Source organism: Miniopterus schreibersii (assembly GCF_964146895.1).
Source record: "Miniopterus schreibersii genome assembly, chromosome: 1".
Classification (NCBI taxonomy): Eukaryota; Metazoa; Chordata; class Mammalia; order Chiroptera; family Miniopteridae; genus Miniopterus; species Miniopterus schreibersii.
In genome coordinates, this window is record NC_138101.1 from 170319511 (window position 1) to 170340555 (window position 21045).

The 21045-nt window shown below is 43.7% G+C and overlaps 1 protein-coding gene across 1 annotated transcript in view; it reads right to left on the minus strand.

Annotated features, from left to right (window-relative positions):
* Positions 1 to 20814, minus strand: part of SLC35F4 (solute carrier family 35 member F4) — a 156555-nt gene extending 135741 nt beyond the window's left edge. The window contains exon 1 of the mRNA XM_081129731.1: positions 20546 to 20814. Within this exon, the coding sequence (XP_080985857.1) occupies positions 20546 to 20648 (103 nt within the window). The 5' untranslated portion in view covers positions 20649 to 20814. The remainder of the gene's footprint in view (positions 1 to 20545) is intronic.
* Positions 20815 to 21045: the final 231 nt, after the last annotated feature.

The following is a 21045-nucleotide window of genomic DNA, read 5'->3' on the forward strand; positions in this document are numbered from 1 at the left end:
CACACACACACAAAGGGCAGTAACTACTTGTTGAGTACCTATTACTCATAAATTATACAGGTACCCATAAGTTATCTAAATGAATTCTCAGATAAGAACACAGGGGCTTAGGGAGTTTCATTTGTTCAAGGTCAGTCTAGGACTATCCAGATGTAAAAGACAATTGTGGCTCCTGACCTCCAAGGCTGACAGTCCAGCATCCTCAGAGCTCTTAAGAAGATGAGCTGAATTCCTAACCTGGACTCCCAAGGGTATGCCCTGGACCCAGCCCCAAAGGCCTGAACTGAAGCCAGGCATCTGTACTGATGCACAGCCAGCCCTTGATAAATACTCAGTAATCTAAAACATGCCCCAAAATGTATTACCTAAGACCTAAATGAAAGCCACACATGCACACTTTATTCTACTCTCTTATAAGCAATCCAGACAAGTTATCTAATAATGATGCTGATGATAATAATAGCATTAACTGCTACCTTTTTGGAGTGCCTACTCAACCCCTAGACACTGCTAAATATTTTTACACATATTACCTGATTTAATTTTCACAAAATCCAAAGAGGAAAGAACTTTTAATATTCCTATTTCCAAAATCATAAAGCTAGATGGAAGAGCTGGAACTCATACCCAAGAGTGCACTGATGCAAAATAAATGCTCTTTTTAGCCACTTTGCTACATTTCCCCCCAAAACTAATGATATTCATTTGTTCACTGAATATCTATCTGATCAACTGCCATCTGAATGCCAAGTACGGTATCTTCAGTCACATACAAAATAGATCAATACTCGGGCACTCCAAAGCAACAGTATATTTACTCAAGCTCCAAGGGATAAAATTTGTCACAGAGACTATAGCAAAAGGCTGAAAATAGAATGAACAACAAGCTTTGTTACCCAGCAACTTAATTAGGTAAAGATTTTGCTATCAGAAAATAAGGTTCTTCTGAAGGGAGGGAAAAAGGTATAAGCTTATAGTGATGAAAACACATACATGAGGCTTCGAGGAAATGAGCTTTGGTTTTGATTCCCACTGGTCCAGGCTCTCAAAAATCTGAGTCCCACTCATCTTCATTCATTTCCAGGAGCTGAAGGTTAACCATCAGATCACCTCACATATCCAGGTAAAAGCTTGAGCCAGGTGGGGCTTCTTGTCTCCCCACTGCGCTTCCAGCTAAGCCTTGACCAGAGCTGTGCAGTCACCGCGAGTTAAGGACGCTGCTAAAAACGAAGCAGCTGTAATTTATCTTCTTCCACAACCACAGGAGGAGGTGGAGGAGCTGTGCCGCAGGAGGGACTTCACTTCACAGTTTTGACGGCGTTACTCTCTCAGTGGAGAGTATGGGTTTGGGAAGCAGGCAGCTCTGGGTTCAAACTCTAGCCGTGACACCCGGGCCTCAACTAGCTCATCTTTAACATAATGACAATAAGACCCACTTCACAGAGAGGCTGTGAGTCTTCATGAAGCCACGTGTGCCGTTGCCTTGTAGCGTGTAAAAACACTATGCTCTATGCTGTACGATACGCTGTGTAAGTGCTAACAGCATTATTCAGAGTTCACAGCCTGCATCCTTTGTGTGCTATGTAATAAGTTAAGGCTCCAGTGTTTAAGTCTCATAAACATTTCGTCTTTATACACTTGGCTATAACTTCCTGTTAAAGCCACAGGGTAGCTAAGTCCTTCTAAGTCACAGCCCATGCTGAGATTCCCGGCCCTGGCTTCCTTCCCCAGCAAGCTTTCGTGGGCTGGATGTGACCTGTGCTAGGGGTTTTCCAGGCACGAGCTTTACACGGAGTGTAAGACTTTAAGGAATAGAGAGGAAACAGGATGGCGGCGCAGGTAACAGCTGCACCCGCCGCCTCCCGCAACCACATCAAAATCACAACTAAAATACAGAACAGCCATCACTCAGAGCCTCCTGAGATCTGGCTGCACAGAAGCCCTACAACCAGGGGACTGAAGGAGCATTGAGAGTGGGAGGAGAGGCGGAGACGCGGTGGATCGGGGCTGAATTGCGGAGACGTGACCGCGGGACCACACCCGGTGCTGTGGGTTAAATCCAGGAGGGAACCTCAGCGGCAGAGGTTTCCCAGAGGAGTGAGGGTCCCAGCCCCACAGCAGGCCCCCAGCCCAGGGCTCCAGGGCCAGGAAGAGACGTCCCCACAACTCCGGGCTGTGAAACCAGCGGGGACTGTCCCTGAGGGTCCCGGAGGCTGCGGGAGCCCCAGCAGCTCCTCCTAAAGGGCCCGGCACGGACTCACTCGGACGCTCCCTCTGAGCCCAGCGCCGGGCAGCGGCCTGAAAGGACCTGGGACACTCGGGGAGGAACTAACCTGCCTGGAATCCGGGCGAGAGGCGGAGGGGCGGCTTCCTCCCAGGCAGAAGGGCTGGCGGAGGCCATGGCTCCTTTGGCGAGTCCTCCCCGCACACAGCCGGCAGGCAGGCGCCATATTTGAGTCGCCAGCACCTGACTCACACCTTTGGCCCCGCCCCGTGATTCCCGGAGGCCCCGCCCCTCCCCACCTGCAGCTCATCCAGGCCATTTCCAGGGGCTTTTCTATGCAAGTGGCCTCTCGAGCCTCATGTTTAGGACTTTCCTGAAATATCTCAAACAAGCAGCAGCTGCCCCATATGGCTTGATTAGTGGTCCCAGGCCTGGCACTAGCCGCAGCCTGCATTGGCTGATAGCTTGGCCTCTCCTGGACAACGCCAAGCCCAGCACAAGTAGCAGCCATCTACCGTTTGTTGTGTAGTTCATGCTGGGTGGCCCTGGGCAAGGCACTGGCACAGGCTGACTTTGCACCTCCCAGGAGGCCCCAGAGACAGTGCACCTGGTGGGCAGACTCGACCACGCTGGATTACAACCCTACCACAACCATTAGTGACACACTCAAGGGGTGCACTTGGTGAACACCAAAGCTCCACTGAAGTAAATCCTGCTCCATAGGGGTGTCTCCAGCACAGCAGCTCTCTGGCTGTAGTTGCAGCTGGTCTTCACAGCTGATTGGCCTGGGGGTCAATTCCTCCCAGTGATGCCAACAGCAACCAAGGCTCAACTACAACAGGACAGTGCACACAGCCCACACAGGGGAGCACCTAGAAGGCCCAGCTCAGGTGACTGGAGAGACTGAGCCACTGGGCCCTACAGGACACCTCCTACACAAAGCCACTCTACAAATTCCAGGATACATAACAGCTCTACCTAATACATAGAAACAAACACCAGGAAGCAGCCAAAATGCAGAGGCAAAGAAACATGTCACAAAGGAAAGAACAGACGAAATCTCTAGAGAAGGAACTAAATGAAATAGATCCAAGCAAGCTAACAGATACAGAGTTCAGAATAATGGTTATAAGGATGCTCAAGGACATTAGTAAGAGTATGACAAAAATAATTGAGAAAATCGATGACATAATAAAGTACCAATTTGAAATGAAGGCTACACAAACTGAAATGAATAATTTACAGGGAATCAACAGTAGAGTAGAGGATGCCGAGAATCAAATCATTAATTTGGAATATGAAGAAACAAAAAACACCCAACCAGAAGAGCAAAAAGAAAAAAGAATCCAGAAATATGAAGATAGTATAAGGAGCCTCTGGGACAACTTCAAGAGGCCCCACATTCATATTATTGGGGTGCCAGAAGGGGAAGAAAGAGACCAAGGAATTGAAAACCTATTTGAAAAAATAATTACAGAAAACTTCCCCTACCTGGGGAAAGAAATCGACTTACAAATCTAGGAAGCAAAGAGAGTCCCAAACAAGAGGAACCCAAAGAGGCCCACAGCAAGACACATCATAATTAAAGTGCCAAAGGTTAAAGACAAAGAGAGAATCTTAAAACAGCAACAGAAAAGCAATTAATTACATACAAGGAAGCACCCATATGACTGTCAGATGATTTCTCAACAGAAACTTTGCAGGCCAGAAGGGAGTGGGAAGAAATATTCAAAGTAATGAAAAACATGGAACTACAACCAAGATTACTGCACCCAGCAAAACTATCATTTAGAATTGAAAGCCAGATAAAGAGCTTTTCAGACAAGGAAAAGCTAAAGGAGTTCATTACCACCAAACCAGCAGTACAGGAAAAGTTGAAGGGTCTTCTTTAAGAAGAAGCTAATGAACAAAAGAATCTGATGAACTAAATAGATCCAGAGACACTGACACATGTAACAGATGATCATATTTCAGAGGGAAGAGGGAAGAGGGGTGGAGGGTGGGAAGAGATTAACCAAAGAAGTTATATGCATATATGCATAACCCATGGACACAGACAATGACGGGGTGAAGGCCTGGGGATGGGTGGGAGCGAGGTGGAGGGTGTCAATTGGGGGGAAAGAAATGGGACACCTGTAATACTTTCAACAATAAAGATTAAAAAAAAAGGGGGGGGATAGAGAAAGCTATAAATAGGTATTTAAACACTTAGCCTCCATTTTTCATCCCTTATCAAGTAACCAAGCCTGAGTCGGGAAAGGCTTCAGATCCAAAGTCACAGAGTGCATCACCTCTCTCCCTTCTGTTTCCTTTCTGGGAGACAGACCTAAGGGGTACCTAGGGGAGAGGGGAGCTGCTGTGAAATTCCACACTCCCAGCAAATATAATCAGGATGTAACAGAAGTCGAGAGGAATAAGGCGGCCGTTGAAGACAGCTTTGTTAAGACCGCGCAAGAGCCTAAGAGTGAAATTAACCACATATGCTGGGGCCTTTGGTTCCTAATAAGCATAATTGTGTCATCTTCTCTGAAACAGCTGAGCCAGTATTGAGAGAGAGAAAAAAGAATGTCTTCAATCAGATAATCTGCTTCAACTAGAATTCAATCGCATCACCATCAAAATAATCTCCCAAATGGAAGAGAGATCCTCTTCCATTCTGCTCTCCTATCCAGGACGAAGGTCCCACCAGTTCCAAACTCTGAGCTCCATTCCATGCTTCATGAACCTGATGGGATTCCTTCCACATGGGTGAGTTTCCATGTTGCCAGACTACTGGGCCGAGTGTCTCCGGTAGCAGACTTCAGCAGCCCACTTCCTCCCTCTCAGCCCTCAGACACAACAGGCACCCCTCACTGGCGTCTGAGGGAAACTCCATTTGTCCTCTGGAGATTCCAGGCCAAGTCACAGGAAAGTTCTCATTGCATTCCCTCCCAAGGTACAAAATCACTAAGAGTGAAGTGATTTTTTGTTCCTGAGAGTCTTTAGTGGATTTTCTCTGAAATTCACTTGTACATACAACTCACAGATTAGATCCACTACAAATATACATGAGATCACATGCTTGGATTTTTATAGTCAAGAGTTTTTCCTGAATTAATATAGCCAAGGGGAAACAATACTTGGAAAGTCTCAAGCAAATCCATGAGTTATGACAATGGTTTTGAATCGCATGCTTTCAGAGCCCAGAAATGCATCAGAGTGGATGCACTGTGTTAGTGGGGCTGCAGAAAACGGGTGGGAGCACACACTACAGGTCCCAGCCCAAGTCCTCCTCAGTCTCCAAAGAGACTCCTTCTGTAGAGAGAAGATATGGATACTTAGCTCGTGCTGGGAAACAGAGTATCCCTGTGATCTGAGTAGTCAGTGCTACTCCGCGTGTGCTCTGCTGACTGGTACTGGCCATGGACTGCTAGCAGTCTGTGGCAAGATAATACAGAAATTGAAAGTAAGCATGGAAGAAAGTTTATAGCAAGTTGACATTGCTGTGATATTTTAGGGCATGGTTATTTTTTCTATCAGTTCTTTTGTATTGATTTTGCAAGAGTTTTGATCTATAATGAGCAGAAAAATTAAAAAGAGAAGCAGAGAAGCTGGTTCTTCACCACACATGATTTGAGAAGCATTGCCCTAGACCCGTGTTCACAGTCCCAGCTGTTCATTGGACTCTCCTGCGGAGCTTTAGAAAGTACTGATGCCTGGAAAGTATGCCACTTTCCACATACTGGTAAGGGATTAGGGGATGCATTTAGAGGTTAGTGAACTGGGAACACACAAAAGTAATTATTTATTTGATGTTACTTTAAAAATTTGAAAAATATTTTTAAGTTATAATTCAGTGTTTTATTAAAATCAAGGGTAAGTTGACTGAATGCTATGATATGTAGTCATATTATGTACAATTTTTAATGTAAAATTTTTATTGCACTATAAAATGCATACAGAAAAGTACACAGACCTTAAGTTCACAGCTTGATATTTTCATAAATTAAACACATCTGTGAAACCAGCATTCAAATCAAGAAACAGAGACTGCACAATATTATTGGTCCCCATGTTATGATATCTAAAATAGTTTCCCACTAGGAGGAAATAAAGGTAATGTACTCTGCCACTATGAATAAGGCATTTGTCTTGGTTTATAATAGATACAGTTTACGTTGGAAGGTTTCAAGGAATATAAATAAAAAGTACAATGATTCTTTCTGGTAAAGATAGCAGATTGAATACACACATCTTTATTTGTTTATTCAGAAAATTCCATTAAATGACAATTAGTGAATTTTTTAAAGAGATAAATCCACAAGACTCAGGAGAGATGACAATAACAAAATTTTAGAAGCTGCAAAGTAGTAAAAGTCATGTCAGGCCTAAAGAAACTAAAACCTAAACTAAGGACAGAGAAAATGGATATTAGTCCAATTCACAGCACAGAATTTTCCAAAGTCACCAGCTACCACTATAGGAAGGACATTGAGGCTAAAATCAGTAGCCTTTGTTTAGTCTGTTTAAGGAGGCTAAGGGCTTCTTAACCCCCACCCTCACTCATAACATTTGACTATGCCCCCCTTCACTCTGGCAAAGGCCAGAGCTTTATTCTCTGGGGAGACCCAAAGAAGAGTCTACAAGGACACAGGGCATGGTTGAATATTGGGGTACCATACCGAAATCATGGACGAATTAAGTGAATCTAAGCACACTGCTCATTGAGATGACCAGGCTACTTTCCTACTTGGTTCCAGAATGCTAGCAGCTAGTTAGGAGACTAGAAAAGCTTTCTATGATCCAAACAACCAGATGTTAAGGAAAATATATTGAAAGTTCCCAAAGGAAAAGCCCAGCTGTTTGACAAGCCATTGTTGGGAGACAATTTCCCTCTCTTCCATTTCTGAACAACCCATGCAGGATCTGAGAGCTTTTTTCTGGACTACCTTCTCAGGACCCTGAATAGTGAACAGTTTGGAAGGTAGAGATAATGTCTCCCTCTAGAACAGAAGGTGGGGTTTTTCTGCTAATGTCTGGAAAAAAGGTCGGGTAGTTTTCTTGTAAGCCATTATAAATAACTGGGATTCCCTAAGCTCAGGATTCCTCAGCTGTGACTCAAAACTATAACACAGTGAGGAAGTACCTGTGGAACTTGAGGAGCAAGGAGGGGCCACCATGGGCATAAAACTCATGCTACTTGCTTAACTGTGAGTAGTATAGTCCTTTGATCCGACCAGGGAATCTCATGTCTTCTGCTAGCATCTATGCACTGTAGCCCGCTGAGTTGAGACTGGGGTAAGACCCTTCATAGTTCTTGACCTCCTCAACCATTTTCACAGCTTCCAAATCGTTTTCAAGCCCTCTACTCTAGAATAAAAGCAGATAAACAAAAATTGCAAAACATCCAAGAGTACTGGCTAACAATAATTTTAAAATTTCAAAAAGTAACTAGGAAGAAACAGCCCATTCAAAAGCAGAAAACTCCAAGAAGCATATTAGTAATATCATCAGGGAATATAAAAGCAGCTATCCTATCCTTAAAACAAAACTAAGATGTCATAATTTCAAAAGAAATATTAAGAAAACAAGAAAGCTACTACAACTTCAAATGAAACTTTAAGTGAAAAACATAATAGCAGAGCTTGAAAATAAAGTCAAGAAAATATCCTACAAAGTACAACGCACAAACAAAGAAATGAAAAACAGGAAAGGAAAGATTAGAATATGGTCCTTTGTTACAGCATAAGCCATTTAAGTCAGCCACTCCACCTCTCAACTCCTTGCTATAAAAGAGAATAAATTTCCTCATTGCTTAAGCCAATGTAAGGTGAGTGTCCTTTACTTGTAAACAAATTCATCCTAGAGAGACCTTGGGAACCAGTGTGCCTTGGAAAAGGGTACACTGGGTTGTGGTCTGCAGCAGGAGATAAAAATGGAATCAGCACCTTCATGAAATAAAATCCTTTCCCCAAACTTGCTCATTTGCCATAATTTTGATGCAAACGTTGGAGATTTCAACAACGATGCTTTTCCTGTTAGCAAATAACTGTATATCTCACACTGCTTCCAACTCCAGATTTTCTGTTATATGCGTATGAGTATTATCTACAGAGAAGGCCTGTCCTGTGAGTGTATTTAGGAAGCATGAAAGATTACAATGTCTAACAAACTGTATCTGGAGAGAAAAGTAAGTTGTGCTGCTTTCATGATGAAAGTAGCTTTGCATATCAGTATAACTTGATGCCTTCTAGGTCAGCGCGTAATAACACCCAAAATATTGTCAATGTTCCATTTTGGGTGTTACTACAGGCTGATGTAGAAGGCAGCAAGTTTCATTTCCTATTGAACCCTTTCAGTAGGAAATGAAAGTCAATTCCAACAGAGCCAGTGAAGAGAATGTGGCGTTCTCCTTGACCACCTGGACGCTAGTATCTTTCCAGAAACCATGACTTGAAACCTTTGAATGACATTTGGGAAGACATTTGCATCACCTCTGAGATGTTAAAGAGGATATCACAGGCCCCAAATGGCATCGCTCATGCTAAAAACCAGTGACACCAAACCTAGATTTAATACCTGATCTAATCGGAGTTTCAGCCTCTCCCAAAAATGTAATCTTAATCAATCAGTCTGGAATTTTCTGGTCAAGCACCAGTAAAGTAACCTGTCATGAGGACTCTCTCTATCCTCCATAGAAAGAAGGAGCAATCTAAATGATAAAACGTTTGCCATTCCCTCCAAAGAATGTCCTGGTCTAAAATCAATCTTTTATTTTCTTTTGTTAGTAGCTCCCTTGTCCTACCCTTCTTACTATAAAAACCTTCCGTATCGCACAGCCCCTGGGAGTACCCTGCCAGTTGCTAGGTGAGGTGTTGCCCCATTCATGAGTTGCTGAACAAAGCCAATTAGATCTTCAAATGTACTCAGTTGGATTTTGCGTTTTTAACAGAGAGAAAAGGGAAGCCCATCCTTAGAACAGTCAGTTCAGTCAGGAGAAGCTGATTCTTCACTTTGCTTACTTTATAGATAATAACACGATGCTTTTTTTTTTCCACTGAAAGCTTTAAAGTCACTATTATTATGCAGCTGGAAACCACAAGATTTTTTGGAAACACAGCTCCTTAGGAAAATAAGGGTCCAGAATGACAACATGTCATAAAACATCTGTGCAGACAAACAATCTGGAGACATCTGGCTACACTGCAGGACATATTTGAAGGTTAATTCTGCTTAGACAACCTTGAAATTGAAACATGATTTCATCATCCTTCCTCTGCTGACAAAGACAGCATGGATGATGGAGATCTCAGCTCACAGACGACTTCATTGGTTGAGTACAAATGAGGTGATGTGCCATTAATTCAACTTGAAGAATCTATGAGAATTCTGGTGTTTTGCAATGCAAATTCACCCTCTTCCTTCAAAATAAGTTATGGGATCTCTAACTTTATTTGCTACCTCCTATCCTTGTAAGTTAGAGTTTTTAGAAAGTGTTAAAATTTTAATCAAGTTGAAGTCAACTGGGTATCAGAGATGAGCTGCATTTTCCCACGCCTAAGCCCACTCCAAAATTTCAGCTCCTTAATAAACCGAAACTGCAAGAGCTTTCTTACTAGAATTCACTTTTAAATAAAACTGAAGTTCATGTTTATTTAAGTTAATGCATTTGAATTGTTTCTATTTTTCAGGCATTGCCATTAAATTTTGCACCCATTCTCATAAGATAAAATAAAAAGATACAATTAGTTGGAATTATCATTTCTATAGCCCGTTTCTGTGAAGTAATGCATTTCTAGTATAATAAAATAAAACTGCATAAAAATGTTTGGTTGTATATGTGCACTTTGGGGGGGGGGGTAATTTATAGCTTTATTTAGATTTCAAAGATTTCTGTGATTCCCAAAATGTTCAAAAGCAGAAATGCTAACAATTATTGTTCTATACTATAGAACAGTGCTATAAGATACTATGTAATTACCACGTTAAGTAATAGGTAATTTTAAAAACAAATTTAATCCAATGTCACCTTGAAAACTAGTGGCTAAATTTTCAAATGTGATCTGATCCAAGCCCCCCAAAATCAGCCATGAAGTTGAAATGATCTTTTTAAATTCAATGCATTAAATTCCTATTTAGGAGAATGACAACTAAGTTTAATGCAGAATCCTGTATTGGATCCTGGAATAGAAAGAGAACCATAATGAAAAAAACAAATGAGATCCAAATAGAGCGTAGATTTTAATTAATGTAATGTACCAATATTAGTTCCTTAGTTCTGGCAAATATGCTTTGGTAATGTAAAGAGATAAAGGGGGAAATGGGTGAGGGGCAGACAGGAACTCTCTATCACCTTTGTAGCTTTTCTGTAAGTCTAAATATATTCCAAATAAAATGTTGATTTTTTTAAAATGTCTACTCAATTTTCAACAAGGTTTAATCATGCATCAAATATTTATGGAGTGCATAGGCACTGTTCTGGTGCTGGGTTCATAATGCTAAGCAAAACAGATCCATCCCTTCCTTCAGGGAGCTAAGAGACTAATGAGCAAGAAAGATATTCAACAGTCCCAGAAAGCAACACAAAATAGTTACTGCAGTTTGTAGTAAGTGCTACAAAAAAAAAAAAAAAGCAACATAAATAGCAATTGCAATTTGTAGTAAGTGGCACCAAAAAAATGCATGAAATGAGAGAGGTGTAAAGCTGGAAAGGTCTCTCTGAGGCAGTGACACTTAATGTGAGACCTGAGACATGGCCAGGCGCCAGCCAGGTAACACCAGGAAGAGTGGGGAGCTTGTTCACAAGCCCAGAGAAAGGAAAGGGGCCTGGAGCACATGCCAGTATGAGCAAAGCATAATGAGGGCATGGAAGAGTGGTGCCACCTGAAGAACCTGACCATATTAGACCTTGTAGGCTGGGTTTAGGGTTTTATAGTTTTTTAAAGAGATACAGGAAGTCACTAAGGTCTTTAACCAAGAGGAATGGCATGATTCAATTAATGCTTTTAAAAGATCACAAAGGCTGCTATGTGGGTGAGGACTCAGAAGGGCAAGACAAGAAACTTCCACTTCAGGTGCTCACAATTTTTATAAAAATGAAGGAGAAATTAGAAGTTTTCACCCTGGCGAGGTAGGTCAGTTGTCAATTGGTAAGAGTGTCATTCTGATCCGCCAAGGTTGAGGTTTGATCTCTGGTCTGGGCACATGCAAGAAGCAACCAATGAATGCATGAACGGGCGGAACAACAAATCTCTCTCTCTCTCTCTCAAAAATGAATTAATTAAAAAAAGAAATTAAAATTTCTCAACTTTTAATATATTCATTCTAAAAAGTCGCCAGGAAGTAGATGTGTTATGGAGTCTTTAGAACTGCAGCTGTAACTCCAGCAGGGAAGATGCCCCATATGGCTCCCAGCTCATTCGATCTGGACCTTTCCTCTGGAATGCCTATGATTAAGCATGGGAATGAACACAAATACAAGAGAGACACCAAATCATATGACCTTGGGTTTAGCAGGATGTCAGCAGCAAAAATCTGCAGGTTCTAGCATCCTTAGGAATCTTAGCTTTCTCAAGGGATAAAGAATTCTTAGTCTGTCTGGTTTTCAGGACCATAAAACCATTATTGACACCTCACTAGTGCCATCTTGGCATTAGCCCAGGACAAAATACAGACAATCCCAGACTACAGAGTAGTGTCATTTCAATCCCTGTTTAAAGTATACAATGTTAAATGTCACCCTCAATAGTCTGAAGAAACTGATGCCCTATCTGACCTAGAAAAATAAATATTTCTTCCAAACTTGATGTAACCAGTAGCACTTCAATAAAACTTGGTAAGCAGTCTGCAGTACTGACTGAGTAATTTTTATACAGAACTCCCTAGAGATGCATACTCTAAACAGGCACTTGGATTTTCTCAGTTCGTGGGAATGCAGTGTCTATAACTTCACTAAATATGACTTAGATACACTCTAAGAGCTATCAGGACTGGAAGAAAGAAAAGACCAATAGTGAATGAAGCCTATAATTTCGTATGAAAAACTTTTTATGCAAATCTCTGTGAACCAACTAGCCATTAAGTTGACTGTCCTGTCCAGGCAATCGCTTTTCCCTCCATAAACTTCCTCTTCCCCAGAGTCAGTAGGGTTACAGGAGAGAGCCTCTGGCATCGCAGTCCATAGGATCAAGAGTGTGCACTTGATACAAATTGGGCCAGATCCCTTTCCCCAGGAACCTGGACTTAGAAGTAAGAGATTCTTGCTCAAGCTGTCTGCTCTCCTGAATAAAGGACATATAAGCACTGGAACTGCTGGCAGAGGCTATTTTCAACCATTTGGACAAGAAAATAGAGAAAGCCAGCCTGCAACAAGAGAGCAGAATGGAGAACGTGTACCAGAAAAAGATGAGGCAGAGAAAGAGGGCTTCCCATTTTCCCCACAGCCCTCCAGGAACTTATGCAAGTTTACCCTACTTTTATCTTTATCCCTGCCCTTAGAATCCATGGGAGGCCCCAGTCTCCTTCCAATGGCTTCCATTTTTGCTTAAGCTAGTTCAAGTGCAATCCCGTGACTAGAAACTAAATAAGCCCCCACTAACACTCCAGGTCTCTCCATTTTATTTAGTCTCAAATAACCGAGAATCAGTGCGCCCAAATTGTTTACCCAAGACCCCTGAAAGGAGAGTCTAAGTCCAACCTCTCATAGCAGATAAATGCAAAAACATGAAAAAAGGCTTATCCTAAAATGTTAAGTGGAAAAGAAGTGGGGCACAAAATTGTATACATGTCAGAATTAGGACTACACGATAGTCAATATTTGTCAATAAATCAAGAAGTGGAGCCCTATATGCATTAGGAAGGTTGGAAAGAAATGAATCAAGATAACAGTAGCTATGTTAGGGTCAAAGATTATTTTCCTTTTTACTTCTATTTCTCTGTATTTGTTAGTTAAATACTTTATAACTTAAAAAAGTATAACTATTGCCCTGGCTAGTTAGCTAGTAAGTAGTATTTTATAATACACATACTCAATTTTTATGTAATTTACATTTTAAATGAAAAATACACATCAAAATTAACATTGTAGAAACTACCACATCAATAGCATGTATAGTGATATTCAGGATCAACATAGCCCTTATATGTCATAGTTAAAAACTTAGTTACAAAGACTTCTCAATACTACATACCAATGGTAGTTATAACTATTTACAAAATACTACCTATCCTGTACAAAGAAGCATAAAGCTTATTATCAGGGCGTAAACAGAATATGAACTGGGAGAAATGTTTGGTGCATTCATTTCACTAAGAGACAATTTGATAACTCTAGTTAGAGTGCTTAAAGGTTATATTAACATTGTACCGTAAAGACCAATAGTAACCACTTCAGGGGAGGGCACATTTTATTTCTTTTATTTCTAGTAACTTTATACTACTCTGTATTTTTAAAATTTACCTTTCCCCTCATTCAAGTACAGAAAATATTATGAAGAAAATAGGAAACACACAAATGCAGCAGTTACCACCACAAAGGTAAAGTGATCATAAAATACCACTTGGCATAGTCTCATTCTTTGAATAGGCACATCTGTTTGATTCAGTCATAGCTAGCAATTTTTTATATGTCACTCCAATCACTACCACGGCACATTCATTTTATCTGTGTGAAAATAATTAGCTTTCCAATTTCTTCAGAGGCAACTGTAATCATTCACTAACTAGTACAATAAACTTTATTGAACACTCAGAATGTACTAGTCACTTTGCCTAAGAGGAAAACAAATGAATAAAGATAAATCTTTGCCCTCCCCAGCTCTGTGGGTGAGATAGCCTGGTGTAAACAGCCCAAAATAGCGTGCGAAATGCTGGAGCAGAGGGGAGGACACAGTATTACAGAAGCATGGAGGGGGCCTAGCCCAGCCTGGGGAAATCAGGAAGTTAACAGAAGACAGAGCATTTAAATTCAGGCCTTAGGGATAAATAGGAGCTTTCCAGAGTGTGATGAAGGAAACAGGAGAGGAAGCCATTCGGGGCCACAGTGCAATGGGGACAAGGGTATGAGACCATGACCAGGGCTTGGGGAGGCCATGTGGGATGTGAAATTAAGAAGCAAAAATGCACTAAAAATTCATCAACTTGAGTTGATTAAGGTGCTTAAATATATGGAAGACTACGCTTACATTAAGTAATTACAAATATATAGACCAAGGAGAGAAATGCTCAGTATGAAATAAAAGGCAATTGCATGTGTCTATATAGCTATAAAAAAGACCAAAAGGATAGTGTTAATCAAAATGTTAACGATTAATCACCTCTGGGTGGTAAAATTATGTGTAATTTTGTTTTAATCTCTTTTTGTGTCTCTGCTTTCCAGATTGTATGCATTACTTTGGCAATTTTGGGGGAAATGTGGACTAAAATAGAACAATCTAAGATGGGCTCAGATTGTGGCATGCCAAGAAGTTTGGACTTCATTCCACAGAAAATGAAGATTTATTTCAGGCAATTGATCAGAGAAATGAGGTGAACTGATTTGCATTTTAGAGAATTAATTGTTGCAAAGGTGTGCCTACTGGATTAGATGGATTTGAGGTGGGGCAAAAGATATGATGGGTTGAACCAAGCAGTCACAATAGGGATGGAAAGCACCTATTTGGTGTAGGGTAGATGGGACAGTTAACTGAATACGGGGTATGGGGAAAGGACAGAGTTTGAGGATAGCTCCAGGTTTCTGAGCAATTGGTTAGATGCAGATATCAGAAGCTAAAAAACATAATAATAAGGAAAAGGCACATTTAAGTACAAGATGATAAATTTAGTTTTATGTGTGACATGCCTGGAGGACATCCAGGTGGGAATTCTAGCAGGAAGTTTGAAATATGGGTCTGGCTGGGTTCAGAAAAGTGGACCTAGAAATACAGACATACAGAAGATGGTAAAGCCATGGGGTTAAATGAGCTCCCTCTGGGAGAGTAAAGAGTGAGAAGAGATAGCTGAGGCTGGGGCCTTGGGAAATGCGAAGTCACAGCAGCAGATGGAGAAGTCAGACAGCCGGAGGAGCCCGAAGTTAGCAGAGTTCTTTTTGGATATGGGATGGTCAGAGATAGGATCAGTGCAAGGGGAGAAGTTTTACCATAACTATGCAACTACTAATAGAAAACAACCACAGCACCTGGTCACTTACGGGGAAAAGCAAAAACAGAAAGCTGACACAGCAGAGAGGCGAGTGGCCACCCTCTGAGACAGACGGCAGAGTGAGCGGAGGCAGCGTACTGCTAGGGTTTAGCGAGTGAGATTCTCCCGCACAAGGTGAGATGTTTTGAAGGCTGACAAAGCTGACCTACTGCATGGCTCTTCTGAGACAGGGATTTCTACCCTCTGTTTTACAAAGAAACTGATATCTACAGGGACAAGTGTCCCACGTCTCAGAGCCAGTTGCTGGAAGGTTTAAAACTGGAATCAATTTCCAAACCGCTACGGTCTAGTTCATTACACATCAACACACCGCCTCCTATACAAACACAAAAAGAAAGCTCACCCCCAAAATACCGGCAATGGAATACAATAAAGCAAAAATGGATTTATCCTTTGACTGGAGTTATGGAAATGACTTCTTAGAGTATACACCCTCTGATATTTTTGACCAGCCCCCCCCCCCCATCTTTCTGCTAATTTCTACTAGCCTCTAATCCCACGGAGATTTCCAATCCATTGATCCTACCACTTTGCACTCTCCCCAATCATCTTGATTTCCCCTCTGCTCTAATTACCAGCTTTAAATTCTATGGTTGATCATTATAATAATACTTCATTGCAAACATTCACAACTCTCTTCCCTCTATTATTTTATTATACCCATTGGATAATCTGTAACTCCAGTTCAATCTTTCTCTTCACTTGCTCCGGGCCTCCACTGTGCCAATGAATACAGCAAACCAGTGGCTAGTTGGTTTCACTTTAAATTTGTGACCAGAAACTTTAAACGGGCCCCTTAAGGCAGCCAGACAAGCTTCCCCCATTCATGCACTCTCCTTATTTAACTATTCACACCTTCTCTCTCCTCCAACCCCTATCTCCTCCTCCCAAATCCTCACTCTCAGTGGATGACCTTGCTTTCTATTTGGAGAAAATGAAAGCAACCAGAAAACCTCAACAGACTCCAACCATCTCAATTATCCATCTTCCAGAACCTGCACCCACATACTCTGCCCCATATCCATGCTCCTATCTAAAGCAAAGCTATGTCCCTTCCCTCGTGCACTATATTTGATACTCTATCCCTCCAGCATCACTAATTTCCTTTTTCTATTGAATCATTCTCACGTGCATGCAAACATGCTGTTATTTCTCCCATCTTAAAAATAAAAATATTCTTACCACCATTAGCCCCATTTCTTCTGTTCTCCTTTGCACAAAAATCCTTGAAGAGCTGACTATGCTCACATTTCCAATTCATTCCTCTAATTCTGTCTAAACACATTCTAATCCATTTTATGCTACTTTACCTGCTCTTGTCAAGGTCACCAATGACACCCACTGGCAAATTCAAGGTCAGTTATCAGTCTTCATTTTACTTGACCTTTCAGCAGCACTGGACTTAGCTAAACCCCTTCCCTCTGAAACTTTTCACTGGCTTCCAGGGTATCGCAGCTCCTGGTTTTCCTGCTACCTCCCTGGGAGCCCCTTCTTGGTCTCTTTTAATGGTTTCCTCTCTTCTTTCCAATCTCTCAATGTCTGAATGCCCCACAGACCAGTCCTTGTTCCTCCTTTTCTCTGTATACATTCATTTCTTGGAGACCTCATCATTCTTAGGCTTTAGATAGCATCCAAATGCTAAAAAATCCCTACTTTATATCTCCAATCAGACATCTCCAGGCTTATTCAACATCTCCAACTACACTTAACCTTTCCAAGAAGTTTTCCATTTCCTCTGACCCCCAAGCTTCTCCACCTTGAAGCCTTCCACACTTCAGCCACTGGCAGCTCAAACTTGGTCCAATAAGAAAAGATGGCATCACTTTTTACTCTTCTCTTTCTTGCAGATACCATATCCAATCCATCAGGAAACCCTATGGGCGCTAATTTCAAATGCATCCAGAACCTGACCACCTCTCACCACCTCTACTGCTATCACTCTGATTCAAACTACCACTGTCTTTCAACCAGGTAATGACAATAACATGCTAACTAGCCTCTCTGCTTCCACTCCTGCCCCAACAGAGCAGTCCAACTGATCCTTTTGACAGGTAAGTCAAGTCACATCGCTCCTCTGTCAGAACCCTGCCTAGGCCCCCCGTTCCATTCAGAGTACAAGCCAAATGACACACAGTGCCTACGAGGCCCTGCTTCATCTGAGCCCGTGTACCCACAGTGAGCTCATCTGCAGCCACTCTCCCAGTTGTTCCCCCATGTCATCCATGCAGGCCTCCCTGCCCTTTCTCCAGCATGCCAGGTATGCTCCACCCTGGAGCTTTGCACTGGTTGCGCCCCCTGCCTGCAATGTCATCCTCCCAAGGCCCACATGGCTAACTCCCTCACATCCCTCAGGTCTTTGCTCAGTTGTGACCTCCTCAGTGAGGCCTTATCTTACCACCTTATCCGAAAGTGCCGAAATCACTACCCACTCCATATTTTGTTTATCATTTTTACCCTGTTATACATTTTTAAAGCAGCTACCACCTTGAAATATACTACATAATTTATTTATTACTTGTCTCTCTCCTCCCACTAGAACTTAAGCTCTCAAAAGGAAAATACTCTTGTCTGTTTTGTTCACTGATGTACTCCTGGCACATAGGAGGCGCTCAATTAACACCTGTTGAATGCATCGATCTTTTCCCCCTCGCAGACCCTGAATAACTCCAGGCTAGACAAATGCTTTATCACCTCTGTACCATACATATGTAGCAGAATAAGATATATGTATTTTATATCAGCCTGACTACTACAATTTGCTCCAGACAAGTCCTCATTTTCTTGACTGGCAGGGACAGCAGGATGCACCAGCATGAGGCTGGTCGTACTCTCAGGTGAGTCCCCACCTACGTCTAAAAGGGTAAACAGCATAGAGATCAAGAGACCATCCCATCTCTAAGGCCTCCTACAGGAGCAGTCAGAAAACGGGACAGTCACCTTGCCTTTGCATATTATATATTCCTCACCACAGCGTTTCTGTAAATATATCCCTACAGACGTCTCCCAAGCTGTTGTTCATTCCTGGTAACAGCTAACTCAGTTGACCATATTGTACTGGTTTGCTCCAATGTGTTTGTTTACGAGTCGAAGCCTGAATTAAGGGGAGGATTATTTCACGGTGCTCGGCTGCCTGGCCCTCTTCCAGCTCCCTCCTCTCCTCTTCTCTCACTGTGCAAAATGGCAATCTCTGTCCACCTCTGAAAGCAGGAGAAACCCTGAGAGTGAGTTGACCACCATGTAATTCTCTGTCCTTGTGAGTTTCTCTGCCTTCACTGTTTCAACTCCGTGGCCTGAAGTTAGGCAAGTGCTGGTCACAAATAACTATGCCAAATGCATCTTTATCCCTTTCAGCTTCGGTAACTATCTTGGCCAAAGCTCATCCCTCTTTTGGTCATGTTACCTTAGGGCAAATGAAACATGTGCACCTCTTTCAGCAAGTACTGAAAGGTCATACGAGCATGTCTTTATTTAAAATGTCGCTTTTCCAGTATTCTTTTTGGTTTGTTCTTTATTAACCAAAGTTTCATTTTTATTAAAAAAAAAAATCATAACAAATACTATCCTGAGTCTTGTAATCTCACAGCTTCTACATTCTCTAAGCAGTCAGAATCCATGGTTCCTAATTAAAATATTCATAGGCGAAATCTATGGAATCTCCACTTGGTATGCTAGTGCCTGCACTTACGTTTCTAGGGTTAAAAAAGGAACCTTTTGCCAACGGGGGAAAAAGGGGAGCTTTTGAGTCTATAGTACAAAGACTTCAAACCGCATTCCACAGCATGTTATTTTCTTTCCAGAAAATTCTAACACTATATAATTACTTTTGTATGGAAAATGAATAATATTAGCCTCTAATGCTAAAAACAGCTACACAGAAGCCATCCAAATCCAATAGGCCTCTCCTGAAGCCAAATGAAATATTAAAATAGCAAATATCTGTGTAAAGACAGCCCATGGGAGCAAGCTCTTGAGTTTTTACTCAATAGAGATGGAGCATAGCGGGAGAAGAGTTACATGGGGAAAAAGTGTTTTCTGGTTGTGTGCTGGGGTTTGTCTGCTTCAGAGAAACTGCAATGTTGATTGCACCCCAAAATGTCACAGAAAAATACAAATCAGAAATGCTTCCAGGAGCTTCCAGGCCTTCTGGTTAAAAATAACAGCAAAAGCATCAATTAAGCTCCATCCATTGCGACAGAAATGGATTGATAGAGAAAGAGTGAAACCCCACTGCATGGGCATTAAGCCGCAGCTCACTCCCCGACAGAGAAAGAAGAACGAGCTCCACTTGGGTGGCTGGGCAGAACTAATCCCAGTAACCACAGCCAGTGAGTTTGTTTGGGGGGAGGGGGCCAGAGTCCAGCTCACCTAGTCTCCCTCCCTTCAAAACTGCTCCGGGACGTGAACGCATCCTGTCACAGGACCTCCTTTAGCCGGAGGAAAGCAGGGACCGCGCAGAGCAGCCTGCGGGCCGGGGGAAGCCGCGACGCCGGCCTCCAGCCACCCGCCCCCGCCCCCGGTAGCGGGCATAGGTCTCTGGCTCCCAGCCCCGGAGCTCGGGACTCGGAGACCTGAGCGGGCTCTTTCCCTGCCCAGGATAGAGAACCTCCCAAAGGGAGAGTATTACCTCCTGTTTCAACAGGAGTAATTCCCGCGCTGGCAACGCGTCTGCAGCCCGGAGAGAACCGGCGCCGGGACCGAGCCTGGACCGCCGCCCGGCCGGCCCCACCCCCGAGCAATCCCCCCGCGTCGCCAGCACCCCGGCGGCCGCCTGGCACCCAGTAGGGGCTTTGGGAGAGTGCAGCCCCAAGGGCTGACTTTCGGCTGAGGAAACAGCCATGTTAACCTCTCCGGTTGTAAATAAGCCAGGGCAGCGCCGGCCCGTCTGGAGCGCTCACCCGGTCCCCTCGGCGCCTCCGCCCCGAAGGCTGCGACCGTTTCCAAACTCCTAGGAGCAAACCGCCGCCGCCCCATTTCCCTTCCACGGTTCAGCACCGAGGACAGCGCACATGCTTTCCGCCGGGTGGCCCCAAGGCCCGGAGGCTGGCATCGGCGGCACCCGCAAGGCTGCAGGTGTCCGGACCGCGCTGCCTCCCGCATCCCACGCCTCTCCGGCGCCTAGGGCAAGGCAGCCCCGCAGCGTCTTACTTTTCTGGCTGGAGTAACCCGGGTAATAGCCATAGTAGCCGGTGATTCGCAAGATCCGGTCCTCGATGGTGGCCACCCCGTTGGGGGCCGCCTTGACATCCATAGAGAGCGCGGGGCGGCGGCCCCGGGCTCGGCGGGGCAGGGCGGGCAGCGGGGGGCGCGGGAGCTGGTGCAGGTGCCGCCTCCGCCGGTGATGTTGCAGCTGGTGCTCCCGCGCCCGGGCGCTCGCTCCTCCGCCCGGCGCGGCTCCGGCTCCGCATCACCGCGGCGGCGGCGGCCCCCACTCGGGCGGCCTCTCCGTCAGCCTGGCAGCCCTCCCGCCGCCACCCTGCGCGCCGCTGCCCCAACAGCGCCCCCTCGCCTCCGGCGCCCCCCCGGCCCCACCCGGCCGTCGAGTCTCCTCGTTAACCCTTTTGCGCCCCTTCCCGGAAGAGTAGGCATCCCCCAGCCCACTGCCTGGAGGGCGCGTGGTCCAGGGCATCCCCCAGCCCACTGCCTGG